The 22,499-nt window shown below is 50.3% G+C and overlaps 1 protein-coding gene across 1 annotated transcript in view; it reads right to left on the reverse strand.

Moving 5' to 3' along the window:
- Positions 1 to 22,499, reverse strand: part of RASA3 (RAS p21 protein activator 3) — a 168,812-nt gene that overhangs the window by 7,460 nt on the left and 138,853 nt on the right. The window contains exons 16-21 of the mRNA XM_045283815.1: positions 22,307 to 22,384; positions 20,972 to 21,045; positions 15,338 to 15,444; positions 11,736 to 11,818; positions 4,824 to 5,032; positions 2,196 to 2,347 (exon numbers count right to left, since the gene is read on the reverse strand). Coding sequence (XP_045139750.1) covers positions 2,196 to 2,347; positions 4,824 to 5,032; positions 11,736 to 11,818; positions 15,338 to 15,444; positions 20,972 to 21,045; positions 22,307 to 22,384 — 703 coding nt within the window. The remainder of the gene's footprint in view (positions 1 to 2,195; positions 2,348 to 4,823; positions 5,033 to 11,735; positions 11,819 to 15,337; positions 15,445 to 20,971; positions 21,046 to 22,306; positions 22,385 to 22,499) is intronic.

Here is a 22,499-nt window from a genome sequence, read left to right on the forward strand (position 1 = left end):
TATCTGCATGTGGGCAGGACTGCCTGGAGACGCATAGAGGAGCAGTGTCTCGGTGCCTAAGACCATCGGAAATTCTCATGTTTTCTGATGGTCTTGGGTGACCCCTCTGAAAGGGTCATTTGCCCCTCCCCACCAAAGGGGTTGCGACCCACAGGTTGAGAACCGCTGAACTAAGATGTACTCCCTGCGTAGATCCAGGTACTGTGCTGCACCAAGTACTTTAGGTGGCTTGTTCCATTTTATCCTCTAGCCAGTTCTGTTTTCTTGACCCCTTGCTAACCCAAATTCGCAGAGGAGGAAATGAAGACTCATCCTGGCCAAATAATCTGCTCCATTTGTCTCCAGGTGATGATGGAGCGAGTCTTGACTTGCGGCTGGGTGACTCCAGAGCCTGAGTGCTGCAGCCCCACATGAATCAGGCCCCAAAGGACGCAGGATCCAGAGGAGTAACCCTTGGGAGTGACCCGTGGACCAGCATGGGGAACGGGAAGAATGTCTACGATTAATGATGGGCACGTGTTTTTGAAATGTTGAAATTATGAAGAAGATGGGTTCCCTATCCTACATATCAACTGGAAAATTCTTGAATGGATTACTAAGCAAGTACATTACGAATGTTTAGAAAGAAAAACCATTTTTTTAAAACTGGCATTAAATAGATAGATCATCATAAACAAATGGTTATTTCCCTTTTGAGTAAACTCTCTACAGCTCAGGTTCAGTTGTAAGGATTTTTTTTTTTAATATTGCGGTGTAACCCACCCTGAAGGCTGTGGTCTTTGACCTTCATCAGTAAAGACTCTGTCATGCTTGCTTTCGTCAGCAAGGTTGGGTCATCTGCATGTTCCAGGCTGCGAATGAATTTTCCTCTAATCCCGAGGCGACACTGTTCACGCGACCCAGCTTCTTGGAGTGTCGACTCAGGATACAGGTTGCATAAGGATGGTGAAAGGATACAACCCTGCCACACTCCTTCTCGGGTTTATACCATCCCGCATCGTGGTCCATACACAGCTTTCACATGAACACAACGGAGAGAGCTAGGATGCCCACTCTTCATGATGTTATCCATTCTTCGTTGTGACCCACAGTCAAGTACATGACTTTGCATGGCCAATAAAGCTCTGTACACATCTGTCTGCGATTCTCTACTTTCAGCGACGACAGATCTGATGTCAGCAACGATATTCCCCTTTCCACGTCCTCTTCTGAATCGGCTGGGATTTCTGGCACTTCTCCCTTGACATACGGCTGCAGCTGTTTTTGCAGTATCTTCGGCTAAGACATATTTCATTGATTAGATGATGACGTGAGGCACTGTGCTCTTCGGTGATCCAGACAAGACTTCATGTCACATTACCCAAAACTTTCCTAAATGGGCAGTGACACCTTCTCTAAAGGAGACCTGGTGGTGCCACACAGCTAAGTGCCTAGCTGCTAGGAAAGGTTGGGGGTTCAAGCCCACGCAGAAGCTCTGTGGAAGAAAGGTCTGCCAATTGGCTCCCAGAAAGATTATAGCCCAGAAAATCGTATGTGGTGTTTCTCTGGGGTCACCTGTGGCTACATTGCACCCATGAACACCACCAGGCTTCATGCTTATTTTATACAGGAGGAAATTTTCAACTTGTCCCACGTACTATCTCCAACACTAGAGGGCTTCAAAGAGTTCTTGGGAAAAGAATTAAAAGAGAATGGCATTTTTCCCAGGAACTTTGGAAGACTCCTCATAATTGTGGACTAGACCTCCCCTTTGCAGGTTAAGATGAACATCTTTCTGATAGTTTCTGCTTTTAGGTAAGATTCCACTGATGCCACTAATGATAGTCCTCATTTCATGTCCTCCTTTGAAGCTTGTGCCATACCAGCCGTATGCGCCTTCACGTACACACACTCAAACAAACGAGTACACACACACGTCCCTCTGGTAAACTCAGCAGAATGCATGCTTAGCTGGGCAGTGTGGAGGGCTATGCAATATTAGGACTGGCTCGGTCATTCGGCAGCTGAGACGATGCACATTGAATTCCATCTTCAAGCTTAGCAGAACCTGCCATCCAAGGCACCTTCCCCCAAGGAGCTGCCTCATAAAAGAAGACTCCTGCAGAGTGGACCAGCAAGGCACCTGCAGGGGGAGCATTTTCACTTTTTCCAGTGCCTCTGGAGAACGCTCCACCTGTGGTACCCAGGGCCTCAGCCGGGTGTCACCAACACTGCCGCTGGGCATTGCTGGCCAGGGGACTTACCTTGCATTTTCTCCATCTTGTTCATGTACAGGTTAAAGAGCGAGTAGATGCGCTCCGTCTCCCGGTCCCCATCGATGTCAAGCTGGATGTTCGCCGGAAGGCCGCTGTCCAAGTAGGAGAGCCAAACACGACAGTGAAAACGGGTATCCACACAGTGCTGTCTCTGTCTACTCAGTCCACCAGCCCGTCAGTCACCTGTCATACAGTCGGCAGTGACTGTTCAGCAGAGCGGTGCACTCATCACCACAGTTTTAGAACATGTCCTCCTTTCTTGTCCTTCCTGTTCTTACCTCCCCATTTTCCCCTAACCTTCCCTATCCTGCCCCGAGGCAATCGATAATCCAGTCACTGTCTCTGTAGACTTACCCTGGATTTCAAATACACAACAAAATCAAGAATCAAACCAACAATGTAAAAAACAAAAAGACGAAATAAAACAGAGAAACCTCAATCGGAAAAAAAGCAGAAAATAATCAAAACTAGAACCACTTTAAAATGGGTCAAAAGGTAGATCACATGATATATGGTGTTACATTTTAACCAAACCGCATCTACCATAACAGAGTCTACAACATTCTGGTGGCAAGGCTACTCCCATCCCTGGACTATGGTCAGAGGGGAGTCACCAGGGGTTTCATCCACGTGCAGACCCTGCACATGGGTCCGGGGCTTCCCCTGTCATCCGTAGGCCTCTGCAAACTGGGTATTCAGGATTTATGGATTGTGATAAGAGTTGTATGAGCCCCTAACAAAATGATTAAAAAAAAAAAAGAATTTAAGCTCCCATACCATTCCCTCCTCCAGATTTGGATTTTATTATTTCTAATTTTTGTATCACACAGACCAGTGTACTTCTTCCAGTGTTACTATTTTAAAATCACTAAAGAAAGAAGGCCAAGTGGCCCAGCCTTAAAAACCGATCTCAGACGTAGGGGAGACTTGACAAGGGGAGTCGAGGCTCAGGTCCGGTCTTTTGTGTTTGGTGTGGAAGTGCTTGCACAGCATTAGAACCGGCTGTCCACAGCCTCGGGACACAGCAAGCTTTTGTTACCCACAGGCCTCCCCAAAGCACCACACAGACAATGCAGGCTTGCTTTGCCCAGGAAAGAACTGATGCTGAATCAAAAATATCCTCTACGGAGGCCAAGGGTGCTGTGTGGTTAGACTTCCACCTTCCACGCGGGAGGAAGACCAAGATTTGATTCCCAGCCACTGCACCTCAATGCAGCCCTCACCAAAATCTACCTCGGAGGGGTGCATGCTGCTATGAGGCTGAACAGGCTTGCACAGAGCTTCAAGACTAAGATGGGCTAGGAAGAGAGGCCTGGAGAACTGCTCCTGACCATCAGCCAGTGAAAACCCCATGGATCACACGGGGCTGATCTACCCATCGTGGGCAATGGTGCCTCATGTCCCCACAAGGCGGCAGCTAAAACAATGACTCAGATGGCCCTTGGGCACTGTGTTCCATCACCAGGAAGACACCCCAGGTGGGAAGAGCTGGGGTTGCTTCCCCCCTGAAGCTGATGTGACTTCTGTGGAGACGGTGTCAGAGCTATGCAAAGGGGGTGGGGTGGGCTGGCAGACACCCACTTCCTTCCTTCCTTCCCTGCCTCAGCCTCGGAGCAGCCCGGCAGGCGGGTCCAGGAGAAAGGCTCCAGTGTTTTGATAACATCCACTCCGGAGCTTAGGCCCTGCTCCACCACAGGGAACCGGACCAGTTTCCACTTCTTCAGCTCTAAAACAGGACCATCAAGTTCCCACCGCTAAGGCTTTTGTGAGGCTGACACGAAAGGTGCACACACACCTAGTCCGCTGCAGGACACCCTAGCTGTCATCATTGTCATGTGCAGGGGTCACCATGAACACAACCATGGGGCTAGCCGGTGGGCTGGGGGCAGCCGCTAGCTTCAGGGCTAGCCCAGGTGTCCTGGATGGAGCCTCTTAGGAGCCACAGAAAGCCCAGATGAAGAAGCAGCTGAGGAGAATGAGCCAAGGGAGCGTGTGCACTAGATTTCCGTAGCAGAAATCCTCGTGGGCGGTTTCCTCTACCAGCAGGACTGGTGGGACATTTGCAGACTCTTTTCAGAGAGGTGCTGGCACACTGCCTTAGAGTGCCTTCGCAGACACCTGTTCCCACCCTGTGCCCTGCCCTACGCCTCCTCCCCCACAGGAAGCACCCACCCCACTTTGCTCCGGTTTGTGATCGCTGAATGCTTTTAAGAGTTCATGAAAGCCAGTCCTGGGAGGAGGAGGTCAGCACTCTGGGCCAGTCGACAGAGAGCCAGGAGAAAGGTGCCCCTCACTCTGGGGGGAAGGCTTAGGAAAAGGTGCATCGGCTCTGCCTCTGGGAGACACCGACACCTGGGGGCGTGGGGGCGCTTGCTCAGTGGTGGTAGGATTTGTGCCCGTGTCTTGTGCAGTGCACAGACTAGACAATGGTCCTCGGCAGCCCTGGGTAGCTGGGTGTGGCAGTGTGAGGACGGCTGTCCAGCATCCTTGCCGCCCCCAGGCACTGGCTTGAGGTAACACTTCCCAGAGGCAGCGGGGCTCCAGCGGGGTGGTGAGCGGCCCACTTACCCGGTGCAGGGGGTGCAGCCGGGGGCAGAATCGGAGGAGGCCTTGCAGCACAGCCAGTGGCCGTTCAGGTAGGCAGAGGGGTGGTACACGGTGAGACGCTTTTTGTTGCACTGGCTGACTTTGGTGAGGATGTCGATCCAGTCCTTGGCCTCCACGCAGTTGTTGGCCTGGATGTACAGTGCTCTCTCGGGCTGAATGACCTGGAACATCTGAGGAGATCCCCAGCACAAGTTTAGGAGGGGCAGGGCAGCAACACCTCGGACAGAGGGCGGGGGCGGGGTGGGAGGAACAGGCTCTGGTTAATTCTGGCTACCAACCTCCTCGGGGCCTTTGCTCCCAGCATACTGAGGGCCAGCAGGTGCTTGGCTGCTACCCCTGGTGCCTGGAGGACACAGAGGTCTCAGACAAAAGCCCAGGGCTGCTGGCCTGAGGCTGTGACGCTCTGAGCACCAGGAAGGGTCTGAGTGTATGTGCAGAAGCAGACGTTCCGCTGCTCTTGGACTTGATGTTCCCAGAAACCACAGCCCTTCCCCTGGAAGCAAATGGACTGAGAGGCAGGCAGTGGGTCTGGGGAAACCAAGGAAGTGAGATAGCGAGGAGGGGTGGTCCCCTAGAGCCACAGCCTGGATTCTGATGTCCAGCCTTCTGAATGTTGAAAAACATAACTCCCTACTCTTTAAAGCTATCCACCTGTTAATCCACACAGTCTTGTTACAGGCAGTGCCTTTGTTAAAGGCAGCACCAGCTGACTAAGTCAGGGGCACCGAGAGTGTTTCAGGCAGGAGGCACATTTCAGTGCAAAGGTCCAGGGATGGGCACTCTCAGAAGGGAACAGACCAGCCTACACACAGAGTGAGAAAAGGGCAGGAAAGGGGGAGGGGATCCTTGAGGGTGTAGGCTGGACTGATCTGAGGACAGTGAGTGGGACAATCAGAGGACATCTGGGGACACCAAGAAGGAGGTTATAGCAAGAACCAGGGCCGGTGATGGCTGTCACCAACAGGGAAACACAGAAGGTAAGAATGGGATAGACAGGCTCTCTGGGGACCATCCAGGGTCAAGCCCATGGCATTTCTGCAGATTGGATATTGAGGGAGGGCTAGGAAGCAGTTTAAAGGTGCTGGTCATTTCCTGGGTAAATAGCTGGGGGCTCATCTACAGAGACAAGAGGCTCTTTCCTCTACCCACAACCCCCTGGGCGTGCGCATGCACGCGCACATAACACACACACACACACACACACACACACACACACACACACACACACACACACACACACACACACACACACACACACACACACACACACGGCAAACTTTGCATGCGGTTGTATGAGTGGCTGTGATCCCCAGTCAAGGCCGAGCCTCCCTGTAGAAGAACCATGCTCGGTCCATCAGGATGGAGAGATCTGACTTCTCCCACAGGGACAGGCATCTAGAATCTCACCATCCCAGCTGTCATCAATCCCGATTCAAGACGACCCATGCATGTGTGCACAGGGGGACTGAGCTCCAAAGGGTCTTCCTGGCTGTGAGCTTTGGGAAGCAGATTACTGGCCCTTTCGTTCAAGGCATCACTGGGTGGATCGGAGCTGCCAGCCTAGCAGTTATAAGCCAAGTGCTCAACCGTGCGTGCCAACCAGCGACTCTCCGTTGGCACACAGCAGGTCTTCAGGAGCCCCTCTCCTATGGAACAGCACATTGGCCCACCAGTTCCGGCCGGGCCCGCGGCCGAGTTGGGGAGCTGTTTTGGGGGAAGGCAGCAGGAAAAGAAAACAAAGCCACTGAAAAGATGCTGCTACCACGAGGGAATTGCCTGACCCCTAAGCCAAGGACCCGGCAGGTGCTTCCAGAACGGTCTCCACACTTGCTTCCTTCCAGGGGACAGTGCGGGAACACCACAGGCCTTAAGGGCCAGCATTTCCCGGGCCTCGCTCACTGCTGGTTCTGAGTGAGACCCACAGCAGGTGGCGGCCACATGAGTCATTGCTGCCGTGCCGCTCCCTGGCTGTGGAGAGAGCCTGGTTCTGAATCACAGCCCAGTGCGTGAGGAGGTGGGGTACCACAGGGAAGTCCTGTTCTGCCCATTAAAAAAAGAACTCTAAGGGAGAGAGGGAGAGAGAGAGAGAGAGACTCAAGGTCCGGGATAGCTCATTCTCCTGGAAAAGGAACCAAACCCAAACCAAACAGCCTGAGCCCCTGCTGTCGCTCAGTTGACCCTGACTCATCGGTCCCGTGTGGGCACAGGAGGACTGCATGCCAGGGAGCTTCCTGAGGGGAGTCACCAGGCCTGTCTTCTGAGCTGAGCGCGGCCCACTCACTTTTCCGGTCATGGTCTAGCACTTACCCAAAGACTTGGAAAAGGTACCAGGGACAAAGCCACAGTCCCGGTGTCTCGCTAGGCGATCTGCTTGCCCACAGCATCATTCCCAAATAACCCCAGGGAGGGGGTGCTGGATGGCCTCACGCTGACCGGCAACCGCATGAAGAACAGGCACGCCTGACATAGGTGCAGGGCGCCTACTGTCTGTGACCGGCCCGGCCCCACCCTTCCTCTTCTCCAAGCAAACAGAGCAGCTGCCGCAGACAAGCCCCCACAGAGAACTCTCCAACAACAGGGACCAGCTGCCTGACAAGGCCCTCAGGAGTCTTTGACGTTCATTGCTTCTGCGGGGGTGGGGGTGGGGTTGTGACTGAGGAGACCCCCTGTGACAGGGGGGGAGTGCCCTCTGGGTTTCCTTGGCTGGACTCTATGAAAGGAGAGAGCCAGGCCCTTCTTCCACAGGCTGCTGGGGGTGGGGGTGGGGGTTGAACCGGCCAGTCTTGAGGTTACTAACAAAGGACCAATTGTGTGTGCCACTCAGGGAGGGGCCTGGGTTGTCCCCCAGCCACAGTTAAAACAGGTCATGGACTTTGGATCCCTTCTAGTTTTCAGTATTTCGTGGTTGGTTTGTTTTTTCCGAGAAAGGGTTTTCCTTTGGTTTAATATTGTCATGGGTCTTTTCTTCCTCTGTTTTAAATAAATATATACATTGCTGTTTTCTTTTTGGTACATTTTCCAGAATATAAAGCACAGGATGGGAGGATGTATAGAGACAACAATTGGTCTATAGGGCTTATGGGGATGGGGGACTTGGGGGAGAGGTTGGAGAGAAATGGGGAGCAAATAAGGAACGGAGGGGAAGGGTGCTCTCGAACTGACTGTGGTGATGTATACACAATTCTCTCTAAATATGACTGGACATGGAAGTGTATGCCATGTGATATGTGTCTCAATAAAACGATCTACTGGATGATGGAAGGGTGTGCTACGTGATATGTATCTCAAAAGATTGACTGGACATGGAAGTGTATGCTATGTGACACATATCTCAATAAAGCCATGGACTGGACGATGGGAGGATGTGCTGTGTGATACGTATCTCAATAAAAGATCGACTGGACGATGGGAGGATGTGCTATGTGATACGTATTTCAATAAAATGATGGGGGAAAAGAGGGCCAACTGTGCATAGCTTTTCGGATCTGGTCAGACATAGTCTTGATGGGGTGTCAGCCCATCTCCCATTTCTCTTTGATGCATATGTGCCAAATAAAATTTTGTTTTCTCTTCAAAAAAAACAAAAGAGGAGAAAATGTCCTTTCTTCAAATCAAGTGCAGTACCGGTCTGCCTTTTACTTCCTTTCTCTTATCTCTTCCAAATTGACCCTTTCTTTTGGTCAACAGCATTTATCATAACCTCTGAATGGCACACAGACTTCTTCTCTCCTACCTCATCCACCAGGCCACCTCCAAACCCCACTGCTTGTCTAAATGGGAAAGAGAGGCCCTGAAAACTGGACATGTTACTTTAATTCTGAATATAAACGTTTCATCAAAGCAAACTAACAAAACCCAGGTCATTGTGCCGACCACAGTCCTAGTATGATCTTAGACACCTGCTGAGTCCCGGACAGCCAAGCTTGCCTCTTGAACGAGGATTTGACTGTGATGAAGAGAAGTCAGAAGGAAGACTCGGGGAAAGAGTGAATCCGAGAGGAGGCGGGCCAGACAGAGCTCAGAAAGTGTTCTTCCGCTACTAGTCACCCAGGAAGCGTAACTTGATGCTCTCTCTCCCCTTGGGCTTCTTTCGGATAAAACACAAGCCGGAACATCTCCTGCAGAACACTGGGCCCAGCCGGCAATGACACATGGGCTCTGTTTGCGAGCGCCAGGGATGCCATGGGTCTTTCATGCATTTCTGTTCCATAGAAAAACAATTCACGGTTGACATGCTAACCGACCCCTTCTCTGGAGAGGCTAGAAGCCCCTCACGACTGACTGCCGATCCAATAGTGAGCTGGCTGGCGAGCTTGGAGGGCTGTGGAACTCACAGTTCTCTAGTGGCGGGCCAAGGTCCCAGCTCTCCAGGGGCGCCCCCAAAGACCAACATGCGATGGTGATGATGACACAAGGTCCAATAAAGGAGCAAACAGCTGGGGCTGTCCAGGAAGGGAGGCATGAAGGACCGGTGGACTGAGGGCCGAGTGGCAACAGTACTTTATTCCCAACCCTGTTTCAAACTGCCAACACACGCTCTTAAGACCTCACACTGACTTTCCCTCTGTTTGCTTTTAAAGGGTCTTTGGACAGTGCATGCCTTTGTACCTATGCCTGGCGTGGCCGGCTCTCAAAACTCCCACGCCCAGATGTCCCCAGTAATAGCCTGAGAGCAAACAGAAAAGGGGGATTCCCAGAGCCGTTTCTGGAGTGTTTACACCGTTAATAGAAACTGACACAGTGCTGGTGGTTTTATTAGGCTTTTTATACTTGAGCACACAGCCACTTGCTGGCCTTCCATAGCATCATTTCAAACTGTGACTTTGAGACAACAGAAAGTAACTTGCTGTTGCTCTCTGCAGATGTGAGTTCCAGGTTGGCAGAATCCCCAGGAAAATCCAGTCTGTGCTCACAGACCCTCAGGAGAGGCTGCGTGTTATGCCATCCACCAGCCTCCTCAGAACCGTTCCAGTTCCTACAGCCCAACCTGGGGCAATGTGAGCATCAAAATGAACAATGCCCTGGTGGGTGGTGGGTTATATGTTGTGGTAGTTACATACTCAGGTGTCAATTTGAGGATTCAGAGTGAAGGGGTGGAGTCTGGCCTGTCAATCAGATCATAGCCAATGAGGCTTCTGTATGGGCATGTCCTTCTCCTGAGGATTCTGGGAATGCATGTATTTCCTCCTTGGAGGCAGGAGACATTCATTCATTCATTCTCTCTCTCTCTCCTCACTCCCTGCAAGACATCCCTGTGGAAAAGACACAAGGCGAGAAACTGATGGAGCCAGACCTCTGGAGCCGGAGAAGCCACTTGGAGACCCCCGCCAGCGCTGATATGTTTACAACGCCACTGGATCCACAAGACTTCCTACCCACTGGCCTGTGATCTTCCTGCACTTGACATCATTACATGTGTTTTGTGAGTCTGAAGAGGGCTTTATAGATTGGTATCAGAGATGTGAGCTAATATTGGACTTATGGAGTTGATCTGGACTGGACTGGGATGTTTTCTCAATGTTCAACTGCTCTTGTATATAGAGCTCTTTCCTACACACCTATGAGTGTCTATGGATGTGTTTCTCTAGTCAACCTAAACTAACACATGTGTTGGGCTGCTAACTGCAAGGTCATTGGTTTGAAACCACTATATGCTCTGCTGGTGAGACTTTCTGATCCCATAAGGAGTTACAGTCTTGGAAACCCAGGAGACAGTAGTTCTGTATCCTGTCCTAGAGGACCATTATGAATCAGAACCAACTTGAAGGCAGTGAGTTTGTTTGCTTTTTGTTTTGTTTTTAATAAGTAAACGGAGAAGAGAAAGCTTTCAGCCTAGCCAAGAAAAACACGGAAGGGATAATAGAGCTAGGAAACCATTGTGGATATTGAAATGAGTGAGGGACGTGAGGAGGCACAGGATATTTACAGAGTTCAGTGCCTCTCCCCACACGTTATTTACAAACTATATGGGAGATACAGTAAGCTTACAGAAGGTCAGACACTCTGACCTAACGTCAGCGAGGAGGGCAGGCCCTCGTGATAAGGTGCATTATGAAGGACACAGGGCAGGCCTCTGACTCTACCCACAGCCAGCCCCCAGAGGAACCCCAACCAAGAGTCAAAAGTAAACACCTGGCTGTACGCTGCAAAGGCCAAGGCCAAAAAACAGAGGAAGGAGCCAAGAAAGACAACCCAAAGTAGGTGATCCTGGGCTCCTGCCTAGTCTAAGCAAACACCCCCCAAACAACAAATAACCCCAGTAGCTTTAATGCTGCTGGACCATTGGCAACAGTTCACATAGGCTGTGAGGGAGGTGTATTGTATCAAAGTTAGATTTTCTGATGTTGGTAACTATATTGTCGTTAGATAAAAGAATATCTGTGCTTTTAAGAATGCACCCTAAAACACATGGTTTGGGGGAAAATTCATGATACATACGAGGAGAGAGGATGAATAGGATTAAGCAAATGGGACAAATGCAACTACGAGTAAATCCACATAAGGCTGCTGTAGGAGTTGCCTTGTTCTATGTTTCTAATTCTTTTTTGTTAAGTCCAAAGTTTTATTAAAGTAGAGTTTTTAGTAAGCTCATCAGTGGACTTGAACTCTGTGTTTGGGTGTCCTGTAAAAGGGGATCATGTGTGTTCCCCAGCCACCCGAGGAAGCCCAGGGGGTGAATTTCTGGTCCCACTCAACCTTGGATGTGGTTTTGGGTATAATTACACGGCTCTTCGTGAATCCCCCAGGGAACATGGAGAGCTAGAGAGGATGGGCAATGCTCAGGGCTTGTGGGGGAACCGGAGTCACAGCCATTTTTAAAGAGGACAGACGGAGGGCAGGTTACACTGGGAAGAATCTTGGACAAGCACTCACGTTTTTCATCTTGAAGGATTCTTCCTCCAGTTTCTCCACTGCCAGAATGTTCTCGAGGGGAATGCTGTAGAGGGGCTGGTCGCCTGCAGGAGGCCGGCAGGGAGAGATGTTAGCAGCCAGAACTGGGCCACCCTGCACCCCATTCAATGACAATGGCCCGACTTCCCTGTAATATTCAGCAAGGAAAGACCGGCGTGGCTTCCCCTGGCAGGCTGTGAAGTTTCAGGGTGCTATCGGGCTGCAGGGTGGGGAGGTGAGGAGACATCCAGTCCCATCCACCCTTGTTTCTCATCAAAGCACGTGGCCCCAGGTGAGAAGACTAATAAAATGACAGGCCAAGAGCAGGTTCAGAGGGTCGAGATGGCAGGAGACAGAAGGGACTTTGGGATCCGGGGGCCTCTGTGAGGCATGTCCACAGACTGACTGTGTTACCAAGTTGGCCTTTTGTATACTCCTATGTACCACTGGGTTCGTGCAAGGTCAGCAGTTTGAAACCCACCAACCCCTCCTCTGGAGAAAGAAGAGGTTTTCTATTCCCGTAAAGATGAATAGTCTCAGAAACCAACAGGGATGGTCTGTCCTGTCCCACAGGGTCCCCATCAAGGGCAATACTTCATGGATGTTCCTCTCATGCTCCCTCCTAACTCTAAACATGTCCCCCCAATACGTGTGTAATGGGGTTAATAGTTCTCTGTATGCACTATGGCCAGGGATTCCACTACTCAATATTTTTCCTGAGGAGAAATGACTTTCTCAACATATTTATAATTTAAGCTGGAGGTGCATTTAAATGCTGGGGTGGGGGGGGGGCGGGGAACCCAGCAGGCAAAATCAGGCCGAGGACGATCACCGACCTATTAGATCATAACTTCTCTATTGCATGCTGAGCGAGGTGAGCCTCCTCTTTCCTCTCACTACCACCTGCCTTGCCAACACCAGTCCCACCACAGCAACGGTACCACAGCCTGGACCTCGCTGGCACACACTGCCACAACAGTCACTCACCCACTGGGACAACTGGCCAGGACACTGACTACCTTAAAAAGAAACGTTGTTTACTGTTCAAAGCTTTCCCTGGTAAGAGGATACATAGCTTTAACAGCAACAATAAGAATGTATTTTTTTCTTCCTCCTGAGACGGTCTGAGGCTAAGTAAAAAAGTATTGCTATCAACCAAACATCAGAAATGCCAAGCTCCTGTTTTGCCCCACCGAGCTTCCCTCGGGGTGCAGAGGCTTCAGGGTGAAGTGTTCCCATCGCTCTCCCCAGGGCCGATGAAGTTTATGCGACCTGATTTCACACTGCGGCAAAATGGCAGGTCGGCATCCTGAAGGGACTCAAGCCCTGCTCTTTGAGTCTGCGGGGGCAGGGCCAATGCTCTAGGGTGGATGGCCTCACGTGTCTCAGGGGAATGAGCTTAGGACAGGCCCTGCTACCCTGCAGGAATGAACAGGTACATTGTCATGTCGGGGACTCCTTGGTGCAACTACCCCGAACTGCTTCTCCTAAATGGAGTTTTCAATTTTCTGGAAACTTCTAAGAAGCCCCTGTGATCATCTGTGTCCTTAGAGAAAATGGATCAAGATTACCCCTTTGGAGTGCCCAAAGGCTGTCCCCATGACCTTCTGAGCTGACCTCGCTGCACTGAATTTCAATGGCCCAACAGACTCCCCCGCAGACGCCACTGGTTTAAATGCCCCCCCTTTCCTAAAGGCACCCCAATGAGACTGACAAGTGGCTGCTGCAGGAACTTGCTTGACAAGTTTAAGCACATTTCGGTCTGGAGAAAGCCAGGGCACGCACGAACTGGAACCCTGGTAGCAATCCTTTTGCGGGGGGCTGGGGGTGGGTGGGTGGGTGGGGGTGTTTTTTAAACTTCCTCTCGTATTTAAATGACAGCATTGGGTTATTCTATTTATTCACTGCAGCATATGTCCTAACGATTAGAAGGGCTTATATCTCTTTTTACGAGTACGGAACAATGGACGGGAAGAGGGCAGTAGAATGGTGCCAGCTCAGGGTCCGGGACTGAGCAGAGAGTGATAATGCTGGAGTCTCTGGTTCAGTAGTAGACTTTCTCTCCCACGTGGGAGGCCGGCGTTCAGTTCCTGGTGAATGTCCCCCCGCCCCGCCTGTACAGCTACCGCTCATTGGTCAGTGGACACTCGCCTGTGGCTATAATGCGGAACACGTTTCAGTGAAGCTTCAACACTAGGAAGAAAAACCAACTGGCTTATTTCCAAAAATCAGCCCACCCAAACTCTAGGGACCACAATAGTCCCTTCATGTCCACTCAGAGGGATGGCATGCAGTCAGGCAGTGCTGTGTTCCATCGTGCCTGAGGTTAGCCTTGGGTCAAGAGCCAACTTGACCACAGCTAACACCAACGACAGGGAAACTAAAGGAGAACAGATTCTTGGAAAAGGGAGAAAAGACCCTATTCAGGACACCCAGGTTTGCATTTATTGATCTAATTAGGAATTAGCTTCCCCTAAAGGTTGATTTCCCCCTTACCTTTCTCTCTCTCTTTTTTTAAGCAAAAGGGAAGAAACTGATTGGAGCCCATACGGGGAAACCCTAGAGGGGCCCAGCATCCCCTACTGTGTCGGCATGCCCAGCAAAGGGTCACACCATTCACTGCACCCCATGTCCCAGAGGGACTCCCCTTGAGCACCTTACCTTTCAAAGGAGCAGAGAACTCAAAGGATACCAAACCCATAGTCGTCCAGCTCATTCCAACCCACAGCAATCCCTTAGGACATCGTAGAACTGTCCCATAGGATTGGTGGCGTAGTGGTTGTGCATTGGGCTACTAACCGTAAGGTCAGCAGTTCAAAACCACCAGCCACTCTTTGGAAGAAAGACAGGCCTTTCTCCTCCCATAGAGTTACCGTCTCAGAAACTCACCGGCCAGTTCTACTCTGTCCTACAGTTGGAACCAACTGGATGGCAGGGAGTATGGTAATACCTGTAGAGAAGCACAGCGGCACATGGCTCTCCTGCCGAGGAACTGATACCTTTCGGCTAGTCACTGAGTGCCAATCACGGCGCCGCCAGGGCTCCTAAATACAGTATAGGAGATCTAACCAAGAAAACAAAATCCTTGGTAAAGTAGAGCGCTGTTCCTATTCAACTAGTGTGGACCACAGAAATCAGACCAAGCTCACTGCTGATTCTGACTCACAGTGGCCCTAGAAGGCAGGATAGAGCTGTCCCTGTCAGCTTGCAAAGCTGTGAGTCTTGATGGACACAGAGAACGGTGGGTTTGAACTGCTGACTTGGAGGTTACCAGCCCAATGCTTAGCCCACTATGCCGCCAAGGCTCCTCATGGGCCACAGAGAACTGTGCAGAGGGAGCTTTAGATTCCCTTGGAATCCACTTCCTTCACAAATGTCCCCCCTTTTCAGCCCACTGTCTGCTGGTGAGAGGACTGCGTACCTTTTCACTGGTCAATTCAACAGCGAAGGGACACGCCTTCTCCATTTCCCAGCTTTCCCTTCGGAAGATTCACAGCTAAGCCCCACAGAAGCATGAACAAAGCTCTTGGTGTCTTTGGATGAAGGCATGTGAAAATAAATCAAAAGCAAACCTTTCTCGTTACCTTTGCTTTTCTGATAGGTGAATTCGTGGTTTGTCAGGCGGAACCATCTTTTCTTAAAATTCTTCATTCCAAAGCGCTTTCTTCCTTGTGCCCGCTTAATCATGAACCTAGCACACACAGGACACACTACTTGCATGAATGCTCTCACACCTCACTCGGCCCGTCCCATTCCCACCCAGCCCAGGGCCCACCGGGGAGCCGGTCGGCTCAGATTTGCACAATCAGCATGCTTCGTGACTTCCCTGTGAATGACAGCAAAGCAGACTAAGGGCTGGGGGAGACTTTATAACTTTTCTTTTCTAGGGATCAGATGTAAAAACAAAATGAAACAAAACTTAAATCAAATAAATGCCTTTGCTTTTGAAAAACGTAGCCCCTGGAATGATGTCAACTTTAAACGACGAATTGGTGACAGCAGTGATGTATTTTGATGACTGCCCATAAAATAGTTGGGCCCTCCCTCCCCATTCCCCTCGCGGAATCTGACCACCACAGCAGATCCTACTACCAATACCAACCAAAACACGGCTCCTGGGCAATATGTGTGACAACAGCCTCACAGAGCTGTGAGTCTTGCTTGGGAAAAGCAACCCATTGTAACAAACGCTTCGCCGACTGCCTGGTGGGCCTTCCATGGCTCAGTGTAGCCAGAAATTGGAGCGCACGGGATTTCCCATTCCTTTCACAAGCGAGCCCTCAAGTGTGAATGTTTCCGGTGGGCCCCCAACTCCCATCAACAGAAAGTGCACATGAGCCTTCTCCGTCGGAGGAGCTGCAATTGCGAGACGTGTCAAGAACAACAGATGAAAAGCTGCCAACTCCACTCCTGGCTTCCCATCTCCCATATGAAGAATCAGACAGGAGGAGAGAGACACAACTGGGCAGCAGGGAGTTGGAGGCTGACGCTGTGGGCGTGCGGTCGGCGAGCCCAGGGTCCTCCACACCGAGTCGCGGGAAGCACTGATGCCTCCCTGCCGTCGACTGGGGAGACTGGGGAACTTGGGAGAAGTGGAGATGGTGCCCCTTTCCTCCAGCCCCTGGCTGACATCATTAAGATTGCCTTTGCAGGTAGCCGCAACGTGCTGCGGGTCTCCCGGTGTCAGAGCACTTAAGGAGGATGTCCTTTCTTCCCTACCACCCAGTCGCGGTTTGTGCAGTGCACAGGATGTCTGGTTACAAGGGTGCAGGCACAGGGCTCCCCTGAGGCTCGCCAGGGGGTGAGGCAGGCTTGCCATCGAAGCGGCCAGCCCACGCCATCGTTGTCCTTCAGAGCGTCAGGAAGAGCAGGTGGATGTTTCGGTGTAGCGACACACAGGCCACGGTGATACCACAAATCCACAGGCGGATGGTGGTGAGATTGCAAAAAGCAGATGTTCGGCTGGTCGTCAAAATGATGGAATGGATGAAAAAACACACGGGAAGTCAACCACACAAGACTCTCCGGTAACAGATCAAAGCCGGCACGAGGGATCACAAGGTCTTCTCTTCCAGTTTGAAAAGCTTCCCCAACTGAGTTGAGAGCAAAACCCCACAGCGGCTCTCCTTTAGACTTGTTACACAGTTCTACATACACACACACACATGAAGTCGAGAAACTGCACCATAAGTAGGGTTTGTCTTTGACCATGTTTCTTGACACACAAGTGCTGACGCTCCAAGAAATACTCTGCCCCTTCAGTACTGTGATGATGACTGTTTCTTAAATCAATAGCTCAGGATGTCCCTGGGTTGTTCCCAAATTGCAAGGGGGAAAGGAGACGGGTAGGTTTGTGAATGGCATTTCAGAGGAACCACAAGCTCCCTTCCCAGGTGCTGACAACCCCATCTGTAGCTGCTTCTCTACCCCTGCAGATCTACCGCAAGTTCAAGGGACTTGCTGCTGACTCCAAACAGCTTACCTGAGTGAACTATTCCCAGAAACCGATTTCATGGTGAGTTTAAGAGTCCGTAGCTCGGCAATCAGTAGGCCGAGCAAGAAGGGACAGGAAAACAATCAGAATGAAGCAAATAAAAGACCCGAACCCCCAAACCGAACTCACTGTCATGGAGTCGATGTCTACTCATAGCGACCCAACAGGGCAGGGTGGAACTGCCTCTGTGGGTTTCTGAGACCTTTTGAATCATGTTATCGTGGGCTCTTAAAGCTCTTATCACAATCCATACATCCATTGTGTCAAGCACATTTGTACATGTGTTGCCATCATCTTTTTCAAAAGAAAGCCCCATCTTTCCCAATGAAAGACAGACGTAGGAAAATTATGTAAGAAAATCAAAGCTGAAGCCGATGGTGTTGGGGCAAATGGACACAAAAGGACTGAATGAAAAGACATTTTTCTTTAACAGACTGTGAAAGTGTGTAATCACAGCAAGGAACTGACACAGGGCAGATTATGGAATAGTCACAATACATCGAAAGTGGGATCAGAGAACTATTCTCCCAGATGCAGTTCAGATACAGAGGGTGTGGTTCACTGCGACAACGTTTGCAGGAGCAAAGATCTCATGGTAACCATGTGGCCACCACCAGGGGACTAGAAAAATAAACATAATAAACATTCAAAACAAGTACACACAGAAAAGGCACTCACGTTTCCCATCGACACACATGCATGCCAATAAGCACATGAAGGTGGGCTAGAGGAACACCCAAGCACTATGCCACAGTGGGTGCCCACAGGAGAGGCTTTGCATGGACCACCGAGGATGCCGCTGGTGCAATACACTAAATATGGGGAGCTCAAATCTGTGCCACCGGGGGCACAGCATTAAATCTGAATTAATCAGAGACACTGGACCACTCAATAGCTAAATTAGAAAGGGAAAGTTGTTCTTATCGTCATTGTTGCACCACAAGATGAACAAAAGTGCACTGAACTGTTCATGCAAAAAAATGTTGAAATGGCCAATGATGTGTTATTTCCCTCCTACCCTCACTAGTTGACTATCTTCAGCTCTGACAGTCTGCAGTGATGACTGCAGTAAAAGCTCTACTCTCCGTTTTTGCATCCACATCTGGTCATAGCGCATACTCAGGTGTGAGGTGCGAATGTGATGTCTGAGGTTGCGTGCCAACTCGGCTGGGCCGTGATTTTCTGTGGTTTGGCCAGTTGTGTTATAATGCAGTCACCTTCCACTTGGTGATCTGATGTAGTCATCCTCCATTTTCACCTAATTTGAATTTTTTAAAAATCCATTAAGTAGGTCTTTGGAAACGAACTATGTGGATCCGTGAGGAGAGGTATGAATTCCCACCGCCACCTCAACAAAAACTTTATTGCTAAAAGGATCTCTTATATGCACAATTTTCTTAGACCTTAAATATATAAGAAGGATCCCTGTGGTGCTGTAGGATAAGCAACTGACTGCTAACCATAAGGACAACAGTTCACACCCACCAGTGGTTCCGTAAAAATGAGGTTATCTGCTTCCACAAAGATTGACAACCTCAGAAACCCTCCATAGGGTTGCTCTGAGCCGGAACTGATTCCATGGTGGGGGTTGTGGGTGGTGGTGTAAATATCCATGGTTACTGTTGTTGCTAGGTGCTGTTGAGTCCGTCCCAACACAGCAACCCGTGAACAGCAGAAGGAAACACTGCCCAGTATATATTGAAGAGGCTTTATAGAAATGGTATTTAGATACATTTTCAAGTCATTACTTTTCTACCTAAGGTGAAATATATATAGAGAGTCCTTAGCTCTGCAGTCAGCAGGCCGAGCAAGAAGGGACAGAAAAATAATCAGAATTATATATATATATAAATCACCCCAACATTGACTGCCAAGTTCTTTTACTTAAAAAAAAAAGTTCTTGTTGAAGATCAACTAGACTGCCACATTTTGTCACAGATAATTCATTCGGTGACTACTTATAACTGGAGTTAAATTTAATAGAGGGGGTTTGGGAGACAAGAAATTCAGGACTGACTGGTGCATGGAAACTGAGATTCAAAACAAACTAGCGTGGTCCGGTGTACGCATGGTTTATGCTAGCACTCAAAGTGCAAATATATGTAAGTATCAGGGGCATCGAATCAACTTGAGTCTCCTGGCAGGTGTCAAAATAAGGAACATCATTGGGGTGCCATAGAGTTTAAAAACAAACAAACACCTCAAGGGTTTTAGTGGACCCAAACCTCAGCATGCATCAAAACTGCGCCAGAGCTGCAGGATAAATGTGCATACAATCTGTGGCTGCGTCAGCCTGAGCCCAGTCAGAAGTGGAAGGAAGCGGGGCTCCCACTGTGCTCTTGCATGACTAGACAGCTGTGGTTGGTGTAGTTTCTCTATGTACGGGATGTAGTTCTCATGAGCATTCAAGTGATTGTGGGAGGCACTGAACGGAGATTTCCACCTGTGACAGTTGAGAGTTTATTTAATGTAAAGTAGAAAGACATGTACCTAGCACGTCACTCCTGACAGTAGCAGATCTGATTGCTAAGACCCGGCTAACTTCAGAGCAGTCGGCTCAAAGGAGGACGATGACAGCAGTGTCGCCGCCATGACACAGGCCAACGATGGTGCATGGATGAGGCTCCAACATGCTCTCCAAGGGTACGGGGAGCTCAGAGCGACGAGAGGCAGTGACGAGGGGTCTAGGGAGGCGTCAGAGGACAAACGGAGGAAGGAACTAGGTACACTGTGGGGATGTCAGGTCAACATTGGTCAACATTCACACGGAGGAGGAAACTTATTCTGTGATTCTCCAGGGGCCCTGTGAGTGTGTAAGATCTGCGAGGACCTTATTCTCAATTCAATAGAAGATGAGCGGAGACACAGGGCGTTCTGCTGTGCTCATAAAAAGTGCATAAACAAAGGTTATGAAGAATATTCAAGCGGGAACTAATCCCCAGGCTAAAGTTCCATTATTCCCGGGTTCTCTGGTCTGTTGACACGGTGCTGTTTGAGAGATGCGGAATGCAATGGCTGGTTGACCTCTGTCTTCCATAAGGGAAAGAGCGGGCATGGCCTGGATCCACAGAAAACTTGGTCAGGGCTTCTTGATTCCTCAGTAGTTCCGTTAGCCTCCTCTCTCCTCTCCCTTCCCTCCCACTGATGGGCGCAGCTCCACTCTTTGAAAAGTTAAATAAACATGGGTGGGAGTGAAATAAAGATAAGCAATGCCCAAATCGTCTAACAGCTTCTTAGGTCTGTAGGTGGATGCTGAGGTGAACAGCAGTGGGTACAAAAGGCCCCATTTCTCTGAGGTCGATGACCCACAGCGTGTTGGTGACGGGAGGCCGGGGCTCCCAGGGGTCAGGTAGAGTCCTGCTTATTGATCTCAGAGAATTGTGTTACACTATTTTAAAATATGCAGTGAATGACTCCCACTTCTGTAGGCAAAAACCAACCAACAGACACAAAGACATTTTTTTGCAATAAAGCTATTAAAACAATCTCCGTCCATGAAAGGTAGCAGTCCACAAACCGGAGAAGAGAAATCCAAGAGGGAGTGGCAGGTGAAGCGTTGGTTTAAACTGCTGAATACAGAGTGGATCTGAAATGCAAACCCTCAGCTAATACATGATAAGAAGTTATTAACAAGAAACGTGGACATCGATCGTCCCGGAAACCAGCCGGAAGCCCCACGGCCTTGTCCGTCTGGCGTGCACCCTGACTGTCATGGCACCCTTACCCTTCTTTAAGCAGGATGGGCTGCTCAATGCTCTTGTGGTCTCGTCTCCCCGAGGACGAAATCAAATCCAGGAACTGCAGTGGGAAGGAAACCAGAGGGTTAGCCGGGAAAGGGCACAGCCCACACGTGTTCTCACCTTACCAGTGATGGGGTCAGAAGACTATGCGTAAACCAAGGACCAAACTCACTGCCGTGAGTGGGTTCCGATTCACAGTGTCGCTGTAGGACAGGGTGGAACTGCCCCTGTGAGTTTCCCAGACTAGCTCTATATGGGAGTAGAAAGTTTTGTCTTTCATTGAGAGGCTGCTGGTTTCAAACTGCTGACCTTATACTTAGCAGCCCCCCAGCGTAACCACTATGGCCCTGTGCACGTAAAGGCGGGAGGATTTGGGCAGGGAGACATGGGGTAGGGCTGGTCATCAGCTCTTCGGTGGGAGCTCTGTGCTTGCTTCTACTACAGTGCCGGGGCCGGCCCCAGCTTGTCTCCTGTACTCTCACCCTGTCTCCACTATCCCACCTTGAAGCAAGAGGCTGCCATTAGCTGATTGTGGCCGTGTGACCAGCATTTTAACAAGTGGTCAAGAATGCCTCTCTAATGGAGGGATTCCAGGCATCCTGGCAGTGGAGCGAGGCGCAGGGACAACCCACGGCCCTGCCAGCTCTCTGTGCCCACAGCAGCCTTCTCCTCCATCCCCACCTCACTCACACCCCTAAAAGCCAATTGCCTGCCTATATTATGGCAGGGTGGGGCCTCTCTTCTCAACTGAACATCATTTATTTAGCTTACAGCTAAAAGGCCAAAATGGTAGCTGGCCTGAGCCCCAGCCCCTCCCCTCCCCTCCCACATCCAAGCTTTGGGAACAAGGCTGAGAGAGAAATGCTTGCTCCTGAGCAGCAGAAAGGAAGTTAAGCTTTAGGATCCAGGAGGCTTTCTTCCCGAGCCCTTGGGTCTGTAATTTTGGGCCTGGGCTGCTGAGGTATATTCCTGGCTCCGTCAAACATTTGGGGGCCCGGGCAGGTGAGGCAGGCAGGCTGGGCTGGGGGTGAGCAACCAGGAGATAGAAACCCAGAACACCTGTGGGCGTGGAGCGTGGGCCCAGGGGCCACACAGCCATCTAGGAAGCTAGAACGTACAGGTTTCAGCTCCACAGGTGAAGGGTGCATGCCTCGAGGGGCGAGCCAGGACAGGGAAAGCCAGAGCACTGCTCTGCTTCTCGGAACAGAACACGATGCCGGGGAAGGCGTGCACCAAGGGGCCGCACCGCGTCTCCGGGAAATTCCTTGATCCTCCCAGGCTAACTTCCAGGGACTCTCAGATAGCATAGCGACACTTACATTTTTCACGGCGTCAGCATATTTCTGCTCGTTGAAGAATTCATAAAACGTAGCCATGTAGGACTCCTTAAAGTTGGCCTGGAACAAACGAGGTTGCATAATGAGGTCCTAAAAATATCCTGGCTCCTGGCTGGCACTCGAAAAATCTAAAGGCCTGAGTGAAGATCGGCGTCAATCACGACCATGAAACCAA

This window comes from Echinops telfairi, unplaced genomic scaffold, assembly GCF_000313985.2.
Source record: "Echinops telfairi isolate 266 unplaced genomic scaffold, ASM31398v2 ScPeMD7_7467;HRSCAF=8505_1, whole genome shotgun sequence".
NCBI lineage: Eukaryota > Metazoa > Chordata > Mammalia > Afrosoricida > Tenrecidae > Echinops > Echinops telfairi.